Source organism: Balaenoptera ricei, chromosome 8 (assembly GCF_028023285.1).
Source record: "Balaenoptera ricei isolate mBalRic1 chromosome 8, mBalRic1.hap2, whole genome shotgun sequence".
NCBI classification, from domain to species: Eukaryota; Metazoa; Chordata; class Mammalia; order Artiodactyla; family Balaenopteridae; genus Balaenoptera; species Balaenoptera ricei.
The window spans coordinates 36,265,184-36,287,805 of NC_082646.1; the positions used below are offsets into that span (position 1 = coordinate 36,265,184).

The 22,622-nt window shown below is 35.9% G+C and overlaps 1 protein-coding gene across 2 annotated transcripts in view; it reads right to left on the reverse strand.

Annotated features, from left to right (window-relative positions):
- The window catches only part of CNTN5 (contactin 5), a 1,402,912-nt gene that overhangs the window by 359,995 nt on the left and 1,020,295 nt on the right, over positions 1–22,622 (reverse strand). For both annotated transcript variants that reach the window (XM_059930535.1, XM_059930534.1), the window contains exon 9: positions 10,279–10,381. In XM_059930535.1, coding sequence (XP_059786518.1) covers positions 10,279–10,381 — 103 coding nt within the window. The remainder of the gene's footprint in view (positions 1–10,278; positions 10,382–22,622) is intronic.

Sequence of the window (22,622 nt, forward strand, 5' to 3'; positions counted from 1 at the left end):
CTCATGTTTTCTACTGAGGGCATTATTTATTTCTATAGACAACCAGTTCTGGTTACTAGCAAATTATCACAGATTTTTCTGATTTATCAGAGTGACTTTGGTAGGACAACTCAATCATGCTAGAACCCATATATCACTTGTAAAAAATATATTTCTGACATTTATACATACAGGAACAGACACTACTATATGAGGCCCTACAATGGTGAAGCCATCTTATGAGGTGCAGACTAATAGAGCCACTTTTAATTTTACAGTCTGAATACCTATGCATATGTGGTCTCAGGCTTAGAATTCCCTGGTATATTAGTTTATTCTTGATTTCTCTTGATCATATATAAATACCTGTTGTATTAATGAAAGATTTAATTCAATCCATGAAGGTTCACTTTGCACCAACTAAGTGAGAATGAATTTAAGAGACATTTATGGTTATTAAACAGGTGAAGATGAAACGGAAGGAAGACTGAAAGATATGACTTTATACTCTGAGTGGCTGTCTCACCTCCAGTGGCAGTAAAAACTCTTCTTGTAGGTAAATGAGGGGGTGGGGTGTGGGAGCTGTATTTGAGTTGGAGTTCTAGGAATCCAGCCTGGACCCACCAGGGTCTCGTTTGTGGAACGAGACTCTTAGGAACGAGACTCTTAAAAGTGGTACGCTTCTTATTGATTCATTGTACTATGAATAAAGCCTACTTGTCATATGTTTATTTTTGTCATATAGATATTGTTTGAGCTAGGGGAGTATCAAAACTTGTCCACTAGATAAAGGAATTTAGAACATTAGGATGTTTTCATATATAATTTTTAGAATGATTTGATACTAAATTGGTAATTTAGGTACCAAGCATTGGTAAAATGCATGCCATTAGTATTTTATACATTTTAAAATTTTATATTTTTCATTTCAGCAACTCTGAAAATTTGAAAGTGTCATAATCAAGTATGACTTACTAATACAATACACCTTCCTTTACACCTTCCTCTCCCTAACTTTAATAGCCAAGTATCCTACCTCAAACCCTGGACATCATCATTGACCTCCCTCAAACCTAAAAATCTCTCAAGTACAATTCTTTTTTTTTTTAATTTTTAAAAAATTTATTTATTTTTGGCTGCGTTGGGTCTTCGTTGTTGTGCACAGTCTTTCTCTAGTTGTAGCGCATGGGCTTCTCATTGTGGTGGCTTCTTTTGTTGTGGAGCATGGGCTCTAGGCGCATGGGCTTCAGTAGTTGCAAAGTGCAGGCTCAGTAGTTGTGGCTCACACACATAGTTGCTCCATGGCATGTGGGATCTTCCCAGACCAGGGATCGAACTGGTGTCCCCTGCATTGGCAGGCGGATTCTTAGCCACTGTGCCACAAGGGAAGCCCCTACAATTCTTTTTCTCTATTTTATCTTCCTGAGGGAGATACTGATTCCTTATATCCTCTTTATGAATGTTAATGGCCAACCAATTTCTGATCCCTCAATCAACTTCCAGTGGAAGAGGTTATTCTATGAAACTCCAGGGAGATTCACCCAAAATAAAGCTGTTGGAGGAGTCTAAAATAATCCAAGTAAAAAGCTCAGTCATTTTGGAATTATCTCTTGCTTTATGCTCTTCACGACTTGTACTCTATACTAATATTCCTAATCACTGAGATACTTGAATGCATCCAGAAAAAGAGTTGCTATGATAAAAATGGAAATTACTCTTAGCAACTGAAAAGTGGTATGGTAAGTTGAGAGGAGCATTAGTTTTAGAATCAGAAGACTTGGTTCTGCCTCTATAGCATGTTAGCTGTGAGGCCTGGTGCAGGTATGCAGTTTTTCTGGTGAGGCAGATTAAATGGTCCTAAGACAGCTCTGGAAAAGTTAGAAATATGATGCCTGTTAACTGTGACTCCAAATGTGAATAATAAATTGGTCTGGTGTCCCTAGAAATAGATAACACTTCTGAGTGCAAAAGTAAATAAGTAAATAAAACACTCCCTTCCATACTTGGCACTATGGAAGAATGTTGAAAATATAAAGAGCATCAAATGATGAAGCATCAGATAATTAGTCTGGCCAGCATGCCTACATGTCTTGGTCTAACCTTTCCCTGCAGAGTCTCATTTTCCCATCTACAAATTGATAACAGTCTATGTGATCTTTAAGGTTCTTCCAGCACCCATTTCCTTTGGGTACCATCTGAAATGAGGATGCATCCTTCGTTTCAACAATACTGAAGCAACCAATAGCTCACAAGGGTAATTTTCTTGAATCCATAACGTACCACTTTCCTTTGATATCTAAACATTTATTGATTCCTAGACCCAGTGACTAACTCCTATCCCCAGATCTTCTGTCAATCTAACGATTAAGTAATTTGATTTTGGTTTGATAGACAAATACCACACAACTCCAATTTATTTTTAATTCCTACAGCCCTTAGTGACTGGCAGTTCCAAATAAACAGTATTAATAAATCATCAGACTGTAACTAAAGAGCCGGTTCTTTGAGGAACCTTTGCCAGTTGCATACTGTGGGAAGTCTCAGGGGAATATTTGTCATTCTCACAGTTACAATGGGACATAAGAGCAGTCATATGAGACAGCTTGGCTAAGGACCGAGGAAAATGAAACATAAACTACAGCAAAAAATGACTTTATGAATTGATAACTGGTGCTTTGTTATTTGCAATAAACATATAAAAAGAGAAAAAAATTACTTAATGTCCTGGTTCCCTAATAGGCGTTTGATGGAGTGTAACAAAAGATGATTTGTAAATGTTATCTGAAAGAGAGATAAGCAGGAACTAAAAAGGGCAGGAAATTGAATGTGTTCTTCCCTCCCACCTCACCACCAGGTTTCAGATGAGTCTGGAAAGGTCATTCACATAATTATTACAGTAACTGGTTCAAGGCCTTTTGAGCACAGCTGATCTGATTGTGTGTTAATGGCTGCAAAAGCAAGATAAGGAACAGGTAAAGGAAAAAAATCTGCCTGTAAGATTGTCATAGTAGATAAACTGAGGTTGCTTTATAGCATATGGCTTTTTTATTACAGAACAACCCCAAGTTTGCTCTTGTGTAAGGGGTCATTTAAGCATCAGTGACCAAATTTTACTTCTTTGTTGGTGGTGGCCGTATGACATATCTAGTGATCTTTCTGGGGTCTGCAAAAGGTCATATGGTGAAATGAAACCTGCCAGAAAACTGTAGCTAATATAAAGTGGTCTGAATTTTCAGGGCCAAGACATGTGAAAGGCATCTGGAGACTTCTGTCTGACCAAACCAAGCCAATAATATACATCCTGTTACAAATAATTGACCACATTTCTCATATCTGAATTCAATTCAGTAAACATATTCAACACTTGCTGCATATAAGAATACTCTAGGGATCCAAAAATTTAGCACAGTAGACAGATATACACAGCTGGCCCAATGGGGCAGGCTAAATAGTGAAATATAGGTGCTCATATGTTTCCAAAGAAAAGATATTGAATCTCGAGTAAAACAGGTGGGAATTAATAGAGAAGTGGCATTTGACCTAAACCTAAACCCTGAAGATTGAACAGGGATTGTGAGGGCAGGGTATTTTAGACTGAAGTATCCGAGTTGCAGGACCACATAGGCAGGAAAGCATGTGGGCAAAAGATGCAGGAAAGCATGTGGGCATAAGATGCAGGAAAGCATGTGGGCATAAGATACAGGAAGGGGTGTCCATGGTTGATTAAAAGATGAGTTTGAAAATGTAAAGTGGAACTTGTGCTGGTTATTAAATTACCATCTCTCAGCTTCACTCTTCTTACTCTGCTTTGTGATACAAGGACTAGGATTCTGGAAACCACATTTCTGCACTGCCAGGAGGGGGGCACTAGAGAGAGGCTGCAAGGATAGAGGAGGGAGAAGGGATGTACTCCTTGTTGCTCACTGTTTGCTTGAGATTCCTGTGAATGGCACCTCAGCAGGGCATTCTTCCCAAAGAAGCAAAGGAACCAATTTGAGTTTTTCCAACACTTGTAGTTCGAGCTGCATCACACCGCCACCTCGGAAAACAGCACCAGCCAGCTGGCTGGTGCTCACTCCTCAGAGGTCTGAGTCCCAGAGGAGCGCCTCCAAACTTCTAATTTTTAATGATTCCAACTCTTCCTTTTTTTCCCTCTGCCCAAGAGATGGTAGCTACTTCTTGCACTTACTAACTCTCCATATTTTAAAGTTCCTGTTTTGCTCTGTGTGACCTTGCTAACAACTTATATAGACTATTCTTAAATACCGAGTACCACCAGTTGAAAATATCACCAACTTTCTGGTTTTTCTTTTTTACTGCATTTCTTTTTTTAAAAAAAGTTTTATTTTATATTGGAGTTTAGTTGATTTACAATGTTGTGTTAGTTTCAGGTGTACAGCAAAGTGATTCAGTTATACATAAACATATATCTATTCTTTATCAGATTCTTTTCCCATATAGGATATTACAGAATATTGAGTAGAGTTCCCTGCGCTATACAGTAGGTCCTTGTTGATTATCTATTTTACCTATAGTAGTGTGTATATGTTAATCCCAAACTCCTAATTTATCCCTTCCCCCAACTTTCCCCTTTAGTAACTATAAGTTTATTTTCTAAGTCTGTGGGTCTGTTTCTGTTTTGTAAAAAAAGTTCATTTGTATCACTTTTTTAGATTCCACATATAAGTGATATCATAGGGTATTTGTCTTTCTCTGTCTGACTTACTTCACTTAGTATGATAATCTCTAGGCATACCACATTCAGAGAGAACCACTGAAATGAAATATTTATTAGGGTCTTAAGAGATTCCTTACTTGCATTGTCTTTTGACCTCTTACCTCTCATTTCCTTTCAAGAATTTTGTGTCCTGTGTTTAAAAGCCAACCTGGGAAATATCAAAGACACCCTTTCTTCCCAAACTAAAGTCACTGAGCTGATTGCTGAGTAAAAAAAGGCAACACTCTTCCTTTCTATTTCCTGCACATACCACCAACCACTTTAAAATGTTGCATAATAATGTAGTTGCAAAAAGGTAGCTAATTAAGTCTGCCTGACTCTAGCCTTCTACTCTTAATATTCAGCCCCAGTGGGTGGATGAGTGGCCAGAAAAAGAGAATGTTTAAAATGTTCATTTCCAACCTGACCCAGACCATTTCTCTCCTTTCAGAAAACATTACATCTAAATTATTAGAAGACAAATGGATCTTACTATATTATTACAGCAGTGTGGGGAGAAAAGCTTCTACTGCCTCTGCGGATAACCCATTTTCCCTCTAACAACTTTTTTCGGAACTTCTACATTATACCCAATCTAATTCTGCTAGTTTAATCCCATAATGTTGGAATTTCACCCTCTTCCCACTTTGTTGAAACTGGAGAACAGCTTGTGGGTGATCTCTTGATAATAACATTTTATATGTCTAAAACAGTCTTTTCTTCCAAAGTAATTAATACACCTCACCTTTTTTACACTTTGCTGTATTTCCCAAGTCTTTACACACCTTTGTTTCCTGATGGATCCTTGTTAAGCATTTCCCATTTTTCCGGGGAAATTATACTGGGTTGGCCAAAGAGTTCATTCAGTTTTTTCTGTAAGATGGTACTAGTAGCACTTAGTTATCTTTAACTTCATTTGAAACAATTTCGTTAGATTGTATTGACAGCTGTTATATCAGCATGCATTTAAAAAAAAAAAAAACTTATCAAAATTGGTGAATTTTTTGTAGCCATTTTAATATTGAAGATCGAAGAAAAAAACAACATTTTAGGCATATTATGCTTCATTATTTCGAGAAAGGTAAAAATGCAACTGAAATGCAAAAAAAAAATTGTGCCATGTTTCGAGAAGGTGCTGTGACTGATCGAACGTGTCAAAAGTGGTTTGCTAAGTTTTGTGCTGGAGATTTCTCGCTGGAGGGTGCTCCACGGTCGGGTAGACAAGTTGAAGTTGATAGCGATCAAATCGCGACATTAATTGAGAACAATCAACATTATACCAATCAAACACTGAAAATCATTTGCACCAGCCTGGTTACTTTAATTGCTTTGATGCTTGTGTTCCACATAAGTCAAGCAAAAAAAACTTTCTTGATGGTATTTCCACATGCGATTTTCTACTTAAATGTAATGAAAACGCTCCGTTTTTAAAACAAATTGTGACGGGCGATGAAAAGTGGATACTGTACAATAATGCAGAATGGAAGAGATCGTGGTGCAAGCGAAATGCACCACCACCAACCACACCAAAAGCTGGTCTTCATCCGAAGAATGTGATGTTGTGTATATGGTGGAATTGGAAGGAAGTCCTCTGTTATGACCTCCGTCTGGAAAACCAAATGATTAATTTAATTCCAACAAGTACTGCTCCCAGTTAGACCAGCTGAAAGCAGCCCTTGATGAAAAGTCCGGAATTAGTCAACAGAAAACCCATAATCTTCCATCAGGATAACGTGAGACCACATGTTTATTTGATGACCAGGCAAAAACTGTTACAGGTTGGCTAGGAAGTTCTGATTCATCCACCGTATTCACCAGACATTGCACCTTCGGATTTCCATTTATTTCGGTCTTTAAAAAATTCTCTTCCAGGGAAATTTCAAATTACAGTCCCTGGAAGACTGTAAAAGGCACCTGGAAGGGTTCTTTGCTCAAAAAGGTAAAAAGTTTTGGGAAGGTGGTATTATGAAATTGCCTGAAAAATGGCAGAAGGTAGTGGAACAAAAGGGTGAATATTTTGTTCAACAAAGTTCTTGTTAAAAATGAAAAATGTGTCTTTTATTTTTACTTAAAAACCGAAGACATTTTTTGGCCAACCCTATACCTTTGCAGAATTGACCAATACTAAACATAGCGTGACAGTCACTTTATGCATTCTTTCTGTACTCAGTGCTGTGTAATTCTATTTCCAGAGAGATTTCTCAGGGTGTAACCAGCACATTCCTATTGTATTCTGCTGCAGTAGCCTACAGAGAAACCATTTGATTTTTTTCTAAATTCAGATTTAAGTAGAGATTTCTTTAGAAGAAAACTTTCAGCTTACAACTTTCCTGTTGACTTTTTATTTAACTTCAAATTTGGCAGGTTACTGAACCTGTGTGATATTAAGACATAGTAAAATTTGATAACCTAAAATCACTGCCTTCTGCTATTTTCCTTTAAGAATACAGAAAAAATATCCATTCATATATTTTTAAATTATCTGTGCAACTATGACTGCATTAATTTACATCCTCTAAGTTACAAGAACTGAATGCCTTTAGGGACAGATTATATATAGAGGTAAATGTACTTTTCAAAAGGAGTAAAACAAACAAACATATTTTGTGAGCAATGGAAGTATATTTTGACATGTGAAAATAAAGGCTATTATTTATTATTTATTATCTGTTAATAAAGAGTTGATTGGATTAAGTAGACACAGTATTCTCTGAGTTCATTTATTCCTTCAACAAATATCTCCTGAGTGCTCTGTGCCAAGCACTGTGGTAGGCACTAGGAAATACAAGTGAAGAATGCAGTCATGACTCCTGCCCTCATGGAGCTTAGAACTTACTGATGGTGACTTGCTGGTTATTCTGTTTGCCTCCCTTGCCTGTCACCCTCCTCTTCCCCCAGACTCTCTGCCTTCTTTTCTGTACTGCCAACTGCGTCCTCTGGGCTTGCAAGCTGGTTTCTGGTTGCCTTTAGACATGAGAGCCACCAGAGGTGATCAGAAGGCATGGGGGAAAAGTCAGGATATGAATTTCAACTTATGCCTTTACTAAACTCTTTTGAGCCATCGGAGTCTTTCCAGCTGGATTCCTGACTGATACGGTGAATATAATTATATATATATATATTAATTTTATGTAGAGAAACACATATGTAAATATTTTAGAGCTGTATTAAGGGTTATGAAGAAACAAATACAAGAACTGAGATGCAGTGTAATGGGTGTGAATTAAACAAAGTATTAAGATGAACTCTTAGAGGATGATATTTAAGTTGAGGCCAGAGAATAAGTGGGAGCCAGCATAGAAAGAACGGAAAAGATGGTCCTGATGGAGGAAACAGCAAGTGCAAGGCCCATAAGATAGAAAAGAGCTTGAAGTGCTCTGTGCCAGAATTTGGTTATAATATTCTAGGAGGAAGATTTGGTTAAACCATTCCATGTGGACAGACTGAGGGGACAAATCAGCTTGAGTGGCAAGGTGTGGATCAATATCTAGTGACAGATACTGAAGATTTTGGACAGACAAATGTCTGCCAGAGAATCATGTACTTGTTAAAGTGGGAAGCAGCTCAGGTGAGCTGTGGGAATGAAGCAGATGCTCAGGTACTAATCTGAAATTGCTGTGATCATGTCGGGATGCAATGATGGTCTACTCCACATGATAATGTGCTGTAAAGAAATTAACACATGTAAAGATGTTATTTCTTTGATCTTATTTACTTTCATCAGAGTGGTAAGTTAGTCTTTAGGTAGAGATAAATCTCTTCGTAACATGATTTTTTTTTTCATAATTGTGACACTTCACATAAAGAATATCAAATGGGCAGCAGAGACCTTCTTGACAGGCTGTGTGTTTTGTTCATCTTCCTATTTATTTATTTATTTTCATGAGGGGAGAGGGAGTAGCAAAGAAGGAGTGGAGAAGTTGAAGAAAATAAAGTATTAAAAGAACTTAATTTGACAGTTGGATCCTACCTAGAATGAAAGGGACTTTAAGGATCAATTTACTAAGCATATTTCAAGACTTCCAAAAGCAAACACATCAAACTTATTAAATAAGCCTGCCTGGAGAAATTTCCCATATTGCTTTTTCTCTATGAATCTAGTTCTCTAATTTGTTTTACAGTATGCCCTCCTTTTGTTTGCGGCTTTAGTGCAAATTCTGGCATTTAAGAATTATTTAACTGTAGGATATACTAAAACCTTTGACATCAAGCCAAATAATTATTTTTGTATTTATCAGAATTGATCAGTTCACTTGGGACATTTTCAGGCATACTTAGTACCACAACATGGGCAGATGGTGAAAAACATTACTTTTAAGGTATTATTGAATCTCGTGCATTTAACTAATATATATGAGTTTGGAAATCTTCCTCAGATATCTGCCAAATAACTCCTGGATGAATTTTAAATTATTGAAATATGTTTCTACTTACAGGCATCTTTTGCTGGACCACTCAATACTTTTAATAGACCATCCAACAATTTATTTTGTTTTTAGTTTATTATGATCTTGCTCCTACTCAGATTTAAACAGAATTGCACATATATTATTTCAATCAGTCCTAATATTAGAAAACATGGTGATTACTATTGTCATGCCCTAAACCTCCTCTTACTAGCTGAATTTTTCATATTTACTAATATTTTTCTCACCCATAGACTACACCTACTTCAAACACATTTATAGAGCATGTTTTATCTCCAAGTACTTTATAGTTATGCTGTGGGAGTTAGCTCACCACGACTGAGGTTGAATGATTAGTAACTCTGATAGAGATGCATTTATGCAAATTATAATTATAGAGTCTAGAAAGGACTCTGAGGTCCTATCACCCTAAAAAAAACACAAAACTACAACACTCTATTTAAAATAAATCATAATACTCTAATCAAATATAATCAAAATCTCACTCCTGTTCCTATGCCCAATATTTATACTGTAAACATCATTGACAAGTGATTATATATTGTGAGATTTAAAACCTCAGAAATAGAATCATTAATCATAGCAGGCATTAGAGTGTGATGTAAATCATCTTTCTGATTTGGAGAATGATTGCATGTTATGCATATTGACAGCTGGTGCTATCATGTTATCATTATTTCAGGAGAGACTGAAGTAATCAATTGCATCAGTGTAACTATTTATAACTTTTATACTCTTGTCTTATTATATCTTATCAGAATCTATATCCTTTACATAAGGAGGGGATAGCACCTTATCCCCTTTTTATTTCATTTCATTTTATTTCATCATTGCTGAAGGAAATTTAAGAATGATACTGAAATTTTAAGACAAGTAAGCAAAGAGATGTAAAGCTCTTCTTTTATTTAAAGACTTTTCCTTTATGTTAAAATAGCAAAACTATATACATTAGTGTTCATGGAAATAACCAGAAAGATGATAATTGGTTACTTCATCAATTCCCATTTGCCCTTCTTTTAAAAAATGAATACCCACCAAGGAGCTTCAAGGTTTCATTCAAGGAAAATAAAACCTAGCAAAATAAGTGATCCAAAAATAAGATATGTCACATCTTAATAAACAATTGTGTCTAATTACAGAAGCATATGTACTTACTTGCCAAGTGCAAAGCATTCCATCTTAACAGTTGTTCCCTTAGCAGCTGTAACTGTGAAAGGGAAATGGACCTCAATTTTCGGCTCATATTCTCCCATCACACCTGGGAAATAAAGAATAGTCTTTCAACATAAAATGAATGTCACAATTTCTCTCCAGTCCTGTAGATGTTACATTGGAAAGCACTGTGTTGTCCATATCTGTTTGAAGACTGCTAAGCTTTTGATGTACTGAAATAAGAAGTACTCATAGACTGAATCATTATGATGAAATCTTAATCTTCCCTTAAGGATTGGATTGCATGTATATTCAATACCATTTAAAATAATAATTATTGAAAGTGCTAATCAACACTGGTAGTTTAGCTACTGATTATATTTCAGGGGAAATAAATATGAACAAATCCCATGGTAAATAATGGTGTTGATTTTTTTTTTTAAATAAGTAAAGGTCTCGGAACTTTCTTTGTCATTTTCAGATAAATGAATGCTTATTTGTTAAGTCAACATATATTTATTGAATATCTATAATATGCATGCATTTTGCTAGGCATTGTGGGAGTTACAAAGATAAATCAGCCATGGACTGTGCTCTCAAGCACTCAACAAGTGTATTCTTAAAGAAACAGCATATACTCAAGGATGAGAGAAGAGCTATATATCAAAATCACTGTAATGTAAGATAGGAAGTGATGAGTGCCCTGCCTTGAATGAGGTATCCCTAAAGTATTATGTGCATTTGAGGGAATTATAAGAATAGTTAGAATTTGTATAAGTGAGAGAAAGGAGAAAGTAAATGGAACTGCAGGAACAAAGAGATAGGAAACCACCAGAAATAGGAATATCAGTTTTTCTGGCTTCTTGGTAAGTGAAGGGAAACCATACTAGGCAAATTTGGAAATATAAATGGAGTCCAAAAAATAGAGGGCCTTGATTATCAGAGCAAGACATTCAAATTTTAATCTGTAAGTAATTTGGAGCATTTGGAATTTTGAATAGGAGACTGGCATTTTGTTGAGATGTATATACTGGAATTGGAGCAGAGACCAGTAAATCAATTATATTATTTCAATAATGCAAGTTAGAAATAATGAAAACCTAGACTTGAATTATACAGCAAAAAAAAAAAGAGAAGAGGCATTAGAATGAGAAAAAACAAGAAAGACTTGAACTTTGCACATAATAGGGGAACTTGAGATAAGGTTGTGGGCCTCATCAATAACAACAGTAAGATTTCCAGCTTGGGAGAGGGGTGGGGTGATGTAAGTGAAAGAAAAGCATGCAGCTATGGTGGGAAACTTGATGATTTCTATTTTGGGAGTATTGTCTTTGATACCTATAAGATATTTAGAATGCAGTGAGAGGATGAAGCTGGAGATGTGTTCTGAACAGCTGATATATACTTAATATCATCACTCACAGGTGGCAGTTAAAGCCATGAGATTGCAGAGGGCTTTCACCTATCAAAAGAACAATACACTATAACTGAGTCATTTTGCTGTATGGCAGAAATTAGCACAACATTGTAAATCAACTATACTTCAATTTAAAAAAAATCATACACTAGTGATGCCTGGTGAATTCCAGTGCTTGTGTCCTCAGGTAGCCCTGGAGCTAATTTCCCCCAGAAATAATTTTTAGCAGATCCCTATGTGTAAAGTACCACAGAGGACACAATTGTGATTGAGCACAGATGCTTCTCTCAGGAGCTTGCGTGTGTGTTTTTAGTGGTGTCTCTGTATAGGGGCATATGTGCACATAGAGATCTGTGTATGTGTATAGCTCTACGTGTAATTCCTTGGTGTGTGTGTGTGGGATCAGGGAAGAGAGAGGAGGAAGAAACCCAGACAGAGGAAGAAGTAAATGTCATAAGATATGAAGGCAAGATGCACTGGGCATGCAAAGGGAGAAATGGTTACCTTTGGCAAAGAAAACCCTTATGTGTCCCTTTATTATTATTATTATTATTTTAAATTTTGATTTGAGATGGTCCTTGAAGGAATAAAGAATGTAGACAACTTTAGATGGAAAATGTTTAAGTTCACTGAGGACAAGAATATTATCTTTGCTTTGTTTTTTTTTTTTCCTAGTTTTTTGCAAAGCAATCATAAAGAAAACATTACTGATGTTTTCCTCAGATATTGGGCTTGTGGACACTGGCCCTGCTCATGACTAGCCTACAGCACCTCTGACAGGTCAGTGACCTCTGTGTCTCATTTTCTAATCTGAAAACTGAGGGAATAGAAGAAAACTGTCATTAATGTAATGTCCTGCTCTGTCAGACTAACTCCCTTGATTCCTTCCAAGTCTAATGTTCACCGAGCACCAAGTTCCTGATACACAGCAAGTGAATTGAGTGGTTGGTACTACGATATTACTCAAAACAGATATTTAAGCACTTCTCTATCTCTTTCTCAATATTGTTTTTCTCTTCTACTTCTTTTTTCCTATATCCTTCTGCCCCGCTCATATATTCTCCAACTTCCTTTCTTTTTTTTTTATATTTTTTTCCTGTATATCTCCCGAATGACAGTATTTGGCCTGCTAGTGTTGCCTGGCTGAGTGTATCCAGTGATGAGGAGTTTATCTTTAATGCTCTCTTACTTGGAAGCCCCCATATAAGGACTTCTAGGCATCCTGTTCAGTGGCTACCTTGACTGCCCACCTGAAGTCAGCTTCTGATCTCCTCATCCACTCTTAACATTGATTCTGTAGTATTCTTGTTCCTGTCTGCCTGTTAACCTGATGATTTAATAATACATGATTTATCATGATGCTTATTAAGCTTAAGCTTATTAAACTTAATACCTTACTTGCATAGGTCCCTGTGAGTGCTGGCAGTTGTTGAGTTCTGTAGAATGTTGTAGAAAGGCAGTGAAAGTCAGGCTGAATTTAGAAAATATTTCTATATAATTATTTCTAGTAAATTGTTTAAAGACATCTCAGAAGAAAAGAACCTGAATCTCCAAATTCCAGTAATTTGTTTTGATTATCTTTTTCCTAACCTAACTACAAATTCCCTTTAGAATCCACTTTTATATTAATACTTTTGTATTCTTTATATTAAAGAAGGTCCAATAATTGTACAACATTTCAAGCCCTTCAAAACCTGGATCTGCCTCAAAACAATACCAAGATATTACTGATATTATGGGGTAATAGGAGCCAGATCCATGCCTTCTCTCAAATTCCCTTCCAGATAACATTTGTGAATTGCAAAGAAGACATTCTTTTACAGCTTTAATTCTTAAGGATGATTCAAAGGAAAGGCACTCCTGGTAGGGTTTGGGAAGTAATTTTTGCCCATGTAGTGGCTTCTGGTGTTACTTAAATGATTTCTGTATGTCCGAAGACACTGTTAAGCCTCACTCCAGGGTCAAAGAGGTTTGCTAATATCTGAACTGGATATTAAAATAAAATTAAAAGGTTAAAGTACAAGGCTTCAAATTATTTTACCTAATTTGAACTACACTGTAAGACATAACTAGTTCTTTTAAATTTTACTCTGATAATGGTGATATAAGGACAGATTAGAAAGCTCCTTAGGTGCGTCTTGTTCTTTAAACACACGATTACATTCAGGGATTAAATTTTGCTTAGTCTTTCATGGGATAATTATGTTACAGCTAAAGTTCAGTTTAGCTTAGAAAAGGCAGACGGCAAGCAGAAGAACTACAATCCTGCAACCTGTGGAATGAAAACCACATTCACAGAAAGATGTACAAAATGAAAAGGCAGAGGACTGTGTATCAGATGAAGGAACAAGATAAAACCCCAGAAAAACAACTAAATGACGTGGAGATAGGCAACCATCCAGAAAAAGAATTCAGAATAATGACAGTGAATATGATCCAGGACCTCAGAAAAAGAATGGAGGCAAAGATTGAGAAGATGCAATAAATGCTTAACAAAGACCTAGAAGAATTAAAGAACAATCACCTAGAAGAATTAAAGAAACAAACAGAGAAGAACAATACAATAACTGAAATGAAAAATACACTAGAAGGAATCTGTAGCAGAATAACTGAGGCAGAAAAACGGAAAAGTGACTTGGAAGACAGAATGGTGGAATTCACTGCTATGGAACAAAATATAGAAAAAATAAGGAAAAGAAATGAAGACAGCCTAAGAGACCTCTGGGACAACATTAAATGCACCAACATTCGCATTATAGGGGTCCCAGAAGGAGAAGAGACAGAGAAAGGACCTGAGAAAATATTTGAAGAGATTATAGAGGAAAACTTCCCTAACATGCGAGGGGAAATAGTCACCCAATTCCAGGAAGCACAGAGAGTCCAAGGCAGGATAAACCCAAAGAGAAACATGCTGAGACACATAGTAATCAAGATTACTATGAGGGACTCAGATTCCCTGACTTCAGACTATACTACAAAGCTACAGTAATCAAGACAATATGGTACTGGCACAAAAACAGAAATATTGATCAATGGAAGAGGATAAGAAGCTCAGAGATAAACCCATGCACCTATGGTCACCTAATCTATGACAAAGGAGGCAAGAATATACATGGAGAAAAGACAGTCTCTTCAGTAAGTGGTGCTGGGAAAACTGGACAGCTACATGTAAAAGAATGAAATTAGAACACTCCCTAACATCATGCATAAAAATAAACTCAAAATGGATTAAAGACCTAAATTTAAGACCAGACACTCTAAAACTCTTAGAGGAAAACATAGGAAGAACACTCTTTGACATAAATCACAGCAAGATCTGTTTTGACCCACCTCCTAGAGTAATGGAAATGAAAACAAAAATAAACAAATGGGACCTAATGAAACTTAAAAGTTTTTGCACAGCAAAGGAAACTATAAACAAGACGAAAAGACATCCCTCAGAATGGGAGAAAATATTTGCAAATGAAGCAATTGACATAGGATTAATCTCCAAAATATATAAACAGCTCTTGCAGCTCAATATTAAAGAAACAAACAACTCAGTCCAAAAATGGGCAGCAGACTTAAATAGACATTTCTCCAAAGAAGATACATAGATGGCCAAGAGGCACAGGAAAAGCTGCTCAATATCACTAATTATTATAGTAATGCAAATCAATACTACACTGAGGTATCACCTCACACTGGTTAGAATGGGCATCATCAGAAAATCTACAAACAACAAATGCTGGAGAGGGTGTGGAGAAAAGGGAACCCTCTTGCACTGTTGGTGGGAATGTAAATGGATACAGCCACTATGGAGAGCAGTATGGAGGTTCCTTAAAAAACTGAAAGTAGAATTACCATATGACCCAGCAATCCCACTACTGGGCATATCCCCAGAGAAAACCATAATTCAAAAAGACATATGCATCCCAATATTCATTGCAGCACTATTTACAATAGCCAGGTCATGGAAGCAACCTAAATGCCCATCAACAGATGAATGGATAAAGAAGATGGGGTACATATATACAATGGAATATTACTCAGCCATAAAAAGGAATGAAATTGGGTCATTTGTAGAGATGTGGATGGACCTAGAGACTGTCATACAGAGTGAAATAAGTCAGAAAGAGAAAAACAAATATCGTATATTAACACATATATGTGGAATCTAGAAAAATGCTACAGAAGAACAGATTTGCAAGGCAGAAATAGAGACACAGATGTAGAGAACAAACGTATGGACACCAAGAGGGGAAAATGGAGGTGGGGGTGGGTGGTGGGATGAATTGGGAAATTGGCATTGACATTTATACACTAATATGTATAAAATAGATAAGTTAAAAAAAAAAAAAAGTGTCCCAATAGAGTCCCTTTACGCCTTCTGCCATGTCTGCAATGCAGAAGAGGGCCTGCCCCAGACATGCTGGTACCTTGATCCTGGACTTCCATCTCCCACAACTATGAAAAATAAATTTCTGTTTATTAGCAAAAATAAATAAATAAATAAAACCTATCTTTGGATCTGTGATAAGATAAAATAAAATGAAATAAAATATGGTATGTACAAAAAAAAATAAAGTTCACTTTAGTTTATATAATTTACCTCTTTCTTTCAAAGATGAAAGGGCTCAGTCAAAGAGGTCAAGTAACTGGTTCAAAGTCCTATTGAAAGCTGTTGGTGGAAATAGGGCAAAATAGGAGTTTTCTCACCTTAAGTTTACAGCTATTTTCTTGACATCACTCTATTGAGGAATTTCAATCACAGAATATAAGAGTACAGGCATATCACATGTACTATATCAATCATTAACTGTCTGCCATGGATATTTGGTTTATTTCAGCTGTAATTTTTAATATCTCAAGTCATATGCAGCTTAGCTTGTAATTTATTTTTCTCCGGTATTATTTGATAGTGAAAGGAAAGGGAAATAGTCTTATAAGACACATAGTTAAAGATCAAAATATTAGGCTTATCTCTTCAATCAAGGTAGCTCTTTTATTTTTTCATTGCTCCAGTATTAAGCTAAATATGCTCAAGAGACACTATACTGTGTCTTCATCTCCTTCCCCACACCTGTTTCTTCTGGGTTACTTGGCTGCCCTACTTTGGAATTACATGCCAGTAGAAGATGACCTCAAATTACTCTAATTCCTAATAAAGAGAAGCCTTCCAGCTGAGAGCACATTACTCTCCCATGTCTTCATGGTTGTTGATTTTCTTATTTATTCCAATTACTTACAAAGTGCTAGGGTGCTTTTCCCTAAGTGGAATGTGATTTAGAGCAGTGTTTCTCCAAGTGCATTGGCAGAACAAAGAACCAATGACTTCAGAATAATCTGGAAAATTTACTAAAATTTCAGGCTATAGGTTTCAATTCCAAGCCTAGTGATACATAATCTTTGTATATACACAAAGATATTTCTCTTGATGATTTTATGTACATTAAAGAAATTCAAAGTTGGACCTACCTTGATTCTGATTTTTATCACGTTACTTGTCATGTGGGGATTGGAGTGTAACAGACTAAAATGGCTAAAAAAATGGCATACAGCGGGTCTACAATCATATTGTATTCATTGATGGCTTGCCCTAACAGTAATGCAAATTATATTTAACTTGTACTGGCACTCACACTAGAGCTGTTTTTTTCCCTGGTTGTCTAGACATCAGTTCTGACTGGGTCAGTGTCCAGGAGATAGCACTTGTTAAATAAATATTTCAAATGACATTTCCATCTGACACTCACAGTAATGTCATGTCTAGGGTCAAGAATTCATGCTCAGTAAGTCTTAAAAATTTGACTTAGCTAATGAGCTAAAAAGGTTTGGCTGGTAATCTTCTTATGTTCAAATAATGAGTATTTACGTTTTTATCTTCATTGTCTTTGCCAATTGCACTCAACAACTGTTTCTTGTCTTCCAAGAATAACGGCTATTTTTTCAGTGTTTTTTGGGGGAAGTGCTTCTTCCGTCTTCTCTAACCATGAAAGTTAAATGGGAGCCACTATCTTCCTATAAGTTCTGCTGTAGTTATTAGCTTGTTATGGGCATCTGACCCAAGCTTGTCCAGTTAGATTACCTCTTTGTCCTGGACACAATCTTTGATTCATGGACGGGCGGCTGAGGTTGGCATTTTTAAGCCAAGGACCAGAAGCCCAAGTCTCACTTTCTCCTTCATGGCAAAAAAGAGCCTGCATGTCTGAGAGCCTCGGGAGCTTCCACAAGTGGAAGGAGGTAATCTGTCATTGAAGAGAATTAAGCCATTTAGATAGGATTAAGCCAATGCAGATAGAGGAGAGATGAAAAAAGAGTACTAGTAGCATGTCAGTTCTACTTGGGATTTAGCCTCTTGCTCTTCTCTCAGTTAAATAAAATGAATTCCCTATTTTGTTTAAGTTATTTCAAGTTGGGTTTCTCACTTACAGCCAAAAAGAGTCCTGGCTGATACCTCATTGAGCTCAGCATAACCACTGGTGACCCTTTGTCAGGTTCTATCTCATAACTTATCTTGATTCTGAGTCTATCATACTCTAGATTAGGCAAAGGCAAGATGGAGTGGTGGAGGGACAGGGGCTGAGACAAATCAATATATACAATATATCCTATTTTAAAACATTGTACCTTTTAATCATAAATATAAATTCTAATAGAGGATACAAATATTCTATATCTGTATCTATATATCTACATATCTCCTAGTAAAAGAGGATAAATGAAATTATAAAAGCACAAGATAAAGTACTATGGAAGTTGAGAGGAAGGAGAGATTATTGAGAAAAATGGGGAACTGCTTTAAGTGGATTGTGACAGTGGGATTGGAGTTGAAAATGTGACTGTGGAGGTTTAGTGACTTTCAAGTAGAAGGGACTATTAGCAAAGACATGGAACTGAGATTCTGTCTGGAATTTTATCAGAAATTTAATTTTATTGGGTTGAGTACGAAGGAGTAAGAGAGTAAGAAGTGAGAAGGAGTAAGATTGAGAGAGAAATTTCAAACATAAGTAGGAGCTAGATGATAAATAATATCAAGGAATGTTGTATTTTATCATTTGTCTATTAGAATGACTCAGCAGAGTCTTGATAAATTTGCACGAGCACTTGTTTGGAAAAATAGTTGCAACAATTGATAGACATCTGATTTTATTTAGAGATAGCACCTGGAGTTATTATTATCCATACTCATTGTTATCAGTGATTACATATTGGTAAATTGAACACAATAAGTGTAATGAAGGTGTACCTAGGATAAGTATCAAAAAGAAGGTCTTATGAACTAATATATAGTTTTCACATTATATGGTTTGCACATTTACATGCATTGAAATGACTTAATGAAATGTCTTGGGGATTTCCCTTTATTTCATCAGAAATATATGTGATGAGAGAGGGGAGAAAGGAAATGACTAAGTAGCTCACATTATGCCTACAGATATTGTGTCACAATACTGTACTCATCCTTTCAGGAAATATTAAATATCAACCTGTGATTGTAGATAAATGATGAAAATCCCAACTCCATCCCTGACTCTACTGAAACACGGAGGCAATGACAGAGCCTCTGTGGGTCCATTTTCTCACGTATAATGAGAATCCTACCTGGTATTGTGGGTTTAGAAATCTAGTAGTGGTATGTTAGGGAATATATGTTACACATTAACAGGTCCCTTTTTACTTACTGTACTCACATAAGTTAAAAATTATAATCTGTGGAAATTTTAATCACTTAAACACTTGTCCAGAAGCCTTCTTTTCAATTCCCTGATGAGCCCCTAAGTAACAATTTCACAAGCCTAGATAGATAGACAACATATTGCTTTCTCACTTCAAAAATTTTATATTACCCTGAATCATAGTTTCTCGAGGTGAGTCATTGTTAGGTAAATAAAGAGATTGAAGGATCTCTTGGCAAAAGGAAATAAATGACTTATGCTGTCTTCAAATACATGCACAATTATGGCATTATTTATCTGGGGACATTAAGAAGAATCAGAGAGGTTTATTATTAGAAGATGTTTTTCATCACAATTATGTATATTCTGAAAATCAGAGAACAGAATCAGTGAAAAAAATCAGGAATAGATTTTTTTCCCCTACCCAACCATCAAGAATATATCGATCAAGGTGTTGCCTCCTATTGTAATCGCTTTCCTCTGATTACCGAATTTTAAGACATATTTTCTTCTGCTGCTTATGCCACAGTGATTTAAGGAAATATACCCATCTCTCACCATCACCATCTGAGGGCTCATTCCTTGTGCATCAATAACTTGGAAAAAGAACTTATGAAAGTAAAGTCTAAAGAAACAACCATATATATATGAGCAAACATATAAGCTCCCTAGCATTAAAATAATAGGATAGAAAGAGCAAACTTAAAAAATTTGATAACTAAAGGTTGAATATTCACTTTGAATCAGAAGTATGTTGAAAAGTTGTCCTTCTTTAAAAAAATTATTTTGGTTATTTTTATAAATTTGTATTCACAAATAAAATTGCAGAAACTTCTCTGTAAATATATCTACATAACAAATATATATATAGCTTTATAATAAGTCCATTATTTAAAACTCATCGTTGTTTTTTTTCTCAAGTTTTCTTTGACTTTGTGAAGCGTGTGTTACTTACTTACTGCCAAGTGAGTAAAATATGATAGATAGATTGGGGAGAAACAGATTTAAGAGCGTACAGGGAAAATGTTTATAATGGGTGAGTCTGTAATCTAAGCTAGAGAGGGAAGGCACCTGAGGCCACGAAGGTGTGGCAGACAGTGAAATAGTGGATTAATCAAAGGACTGGGGAGCCTGAGGGGTTGAAAAATTATTTGTGTGGAAAGTGATAAACAGAATTATTTGGACAGAAAGGAGGCTGTGGGCAAAGAGCTGTTTACTTAAAATTGAAATTTTGATGAAGGCAGAATGATTGGTAATGGAAAAATTCTGGCTATTACCTTTGTAATGAGTGGCTAAGGTGGGAAGGAGTACAGGTTCGTGGGAAGCAAGGAGGTCAAGACACTGAGAGGTCAGGACACTGAAAGGATCATTGATGTGAATATAGATGACACCAAGACAGAATACAAGATCTTCTGTAAATGAGGAAGACTGAACTAAAAGGATGAGAGATTATTGCATTAGAATTGACTGCAACTCCTGAAAAGCATGCTGTGGATCCTTTCTCTTTATTTATTGTCAATATTTTGTAGTTTTCCACTCATAGACTTCAATGTTCTAGTCCTAGGTAATCTTTTCAAATTTACTCTCACTCTTTGCCTTCATGCATCCAATATTTTATATAACAGAAATGCTTTGTATTTTCAAAACATAATTCATCCTTAACTGATGTTGAACCTTCACACATGTTGTTGGTCCTTATCTAAATTTTAGTTTATCAATAAAGTTCACTTCGAATTCTATCTCATCAAAAGAAGAAGAAGAAGAAGAAAACGAAGAAGAAGCAGTGGAGGAGGGGGGATGGGAGAGGGGGAGTGCAGAAAACTTTATTTTAGTGTAGAAAACTTCTGTAATTCCTCCAGCAAGAATTTTTTTCCCATACTTCTGCATTACCATAGCATTTTATTTCTTATGATACTAATTATGTTCTACCTTGTATTAAAGTTATTTGTGTACAGCTATTCCAATTATCTTATTGGTCAAAACCATCATCATTAAATCTGAATAAACTTTACTATCTAACCCAGTCCTTCCCCTAATTCTCCTTTAGTCTGTCTTTCTTTCTGATGTCTTTGTAACTGGTCCTTTGAAATGCCAGGTAATTATAAGCAAACATATTTTGGTACAGCTGTTTTAACTCCTCACTCTATCTGATTGTCAAAAAGAAACCTGCATTTTTCCCCTACTGCATTCATTTGACTTTCATTAGTCAATGGAAGAATAGAGCTGGGGCATACTGTCAACCTTTCCTTTCTCCAAAAAGCTATTCAAGACCCCGATCAACATTTGAATCTGTTAGTCTGTCTTTTCTACTACTACTAGAGTTATTGTCCTGAAAGTAAACAAGCAAATAAATAACAAAGACCAACAAACAACAAAAATAACAACAAAAACTTTTTAATGCCAGTTCCCTGCTTAAGGACTCTGTTTACACAATAATGTTTTTTAAATAGCACTGCATTCAAAGCCCTTCGCAGTCTGGACCTTCTCTCCCTGATGAGTGACTCCTCTCCTCACAAATCTCACACTGTAGTCACACAGTGCTTTTCCCCACTTCCCAAACTAACCATGCCATTTTACAACCACATGCTTCTGCCCCTCTATCTAATTCTTTTAACCTTTTCCTCCACTTAATAAACTATCATTCAGCTTTCAAAATTGTACTCAACTCCCCATCTTTAGAAGAATTAATTTCACTCTACTCTTTGTTTTCACAGTACACAGTTCAAACCATTATTTTAGTGCATATCTCATTGTATTTTAAAGATGTTTACTTCTCTATATCCCTCATTGCATTGTGGTTTCTAGCAATGAGGAAATGAAATTTATTCTTTGTACCTGCAGTGCTTGAACATAAATTGCTTAAGTTCTATCTGGCTACATTTCACTCTTTGGGTCAGCCTGGATTTCATGGTCCATAAGTTTCTCCTATTGAATACTAGGTTTCATTTTCCTATGAAAATTTTGATCTGCTATCTTAGATTGGTTTTAATAAATAGTTTCTTTACTTCTCATTTGAAGTATAAGAGTGTTTCAGGAGCAAAGGAAGGAATTTTGTAATATTCTTTCTAGTATCTGTTGTATCTTTCTAGTATCTCTTCCTGTTTTTTTCCACAGACATAATCATAATTTTAATTCAAAGCTTCACTACCTTGATCTTGATCACTGGTATTCTTGGCCCCTGATTCTGCAGTCTTTTCTATATAATCTATTCTGTACAATGACTCCAGCTTGATCTTTGTAAAACACCATTATCATCATATTTTCCTTTCTTT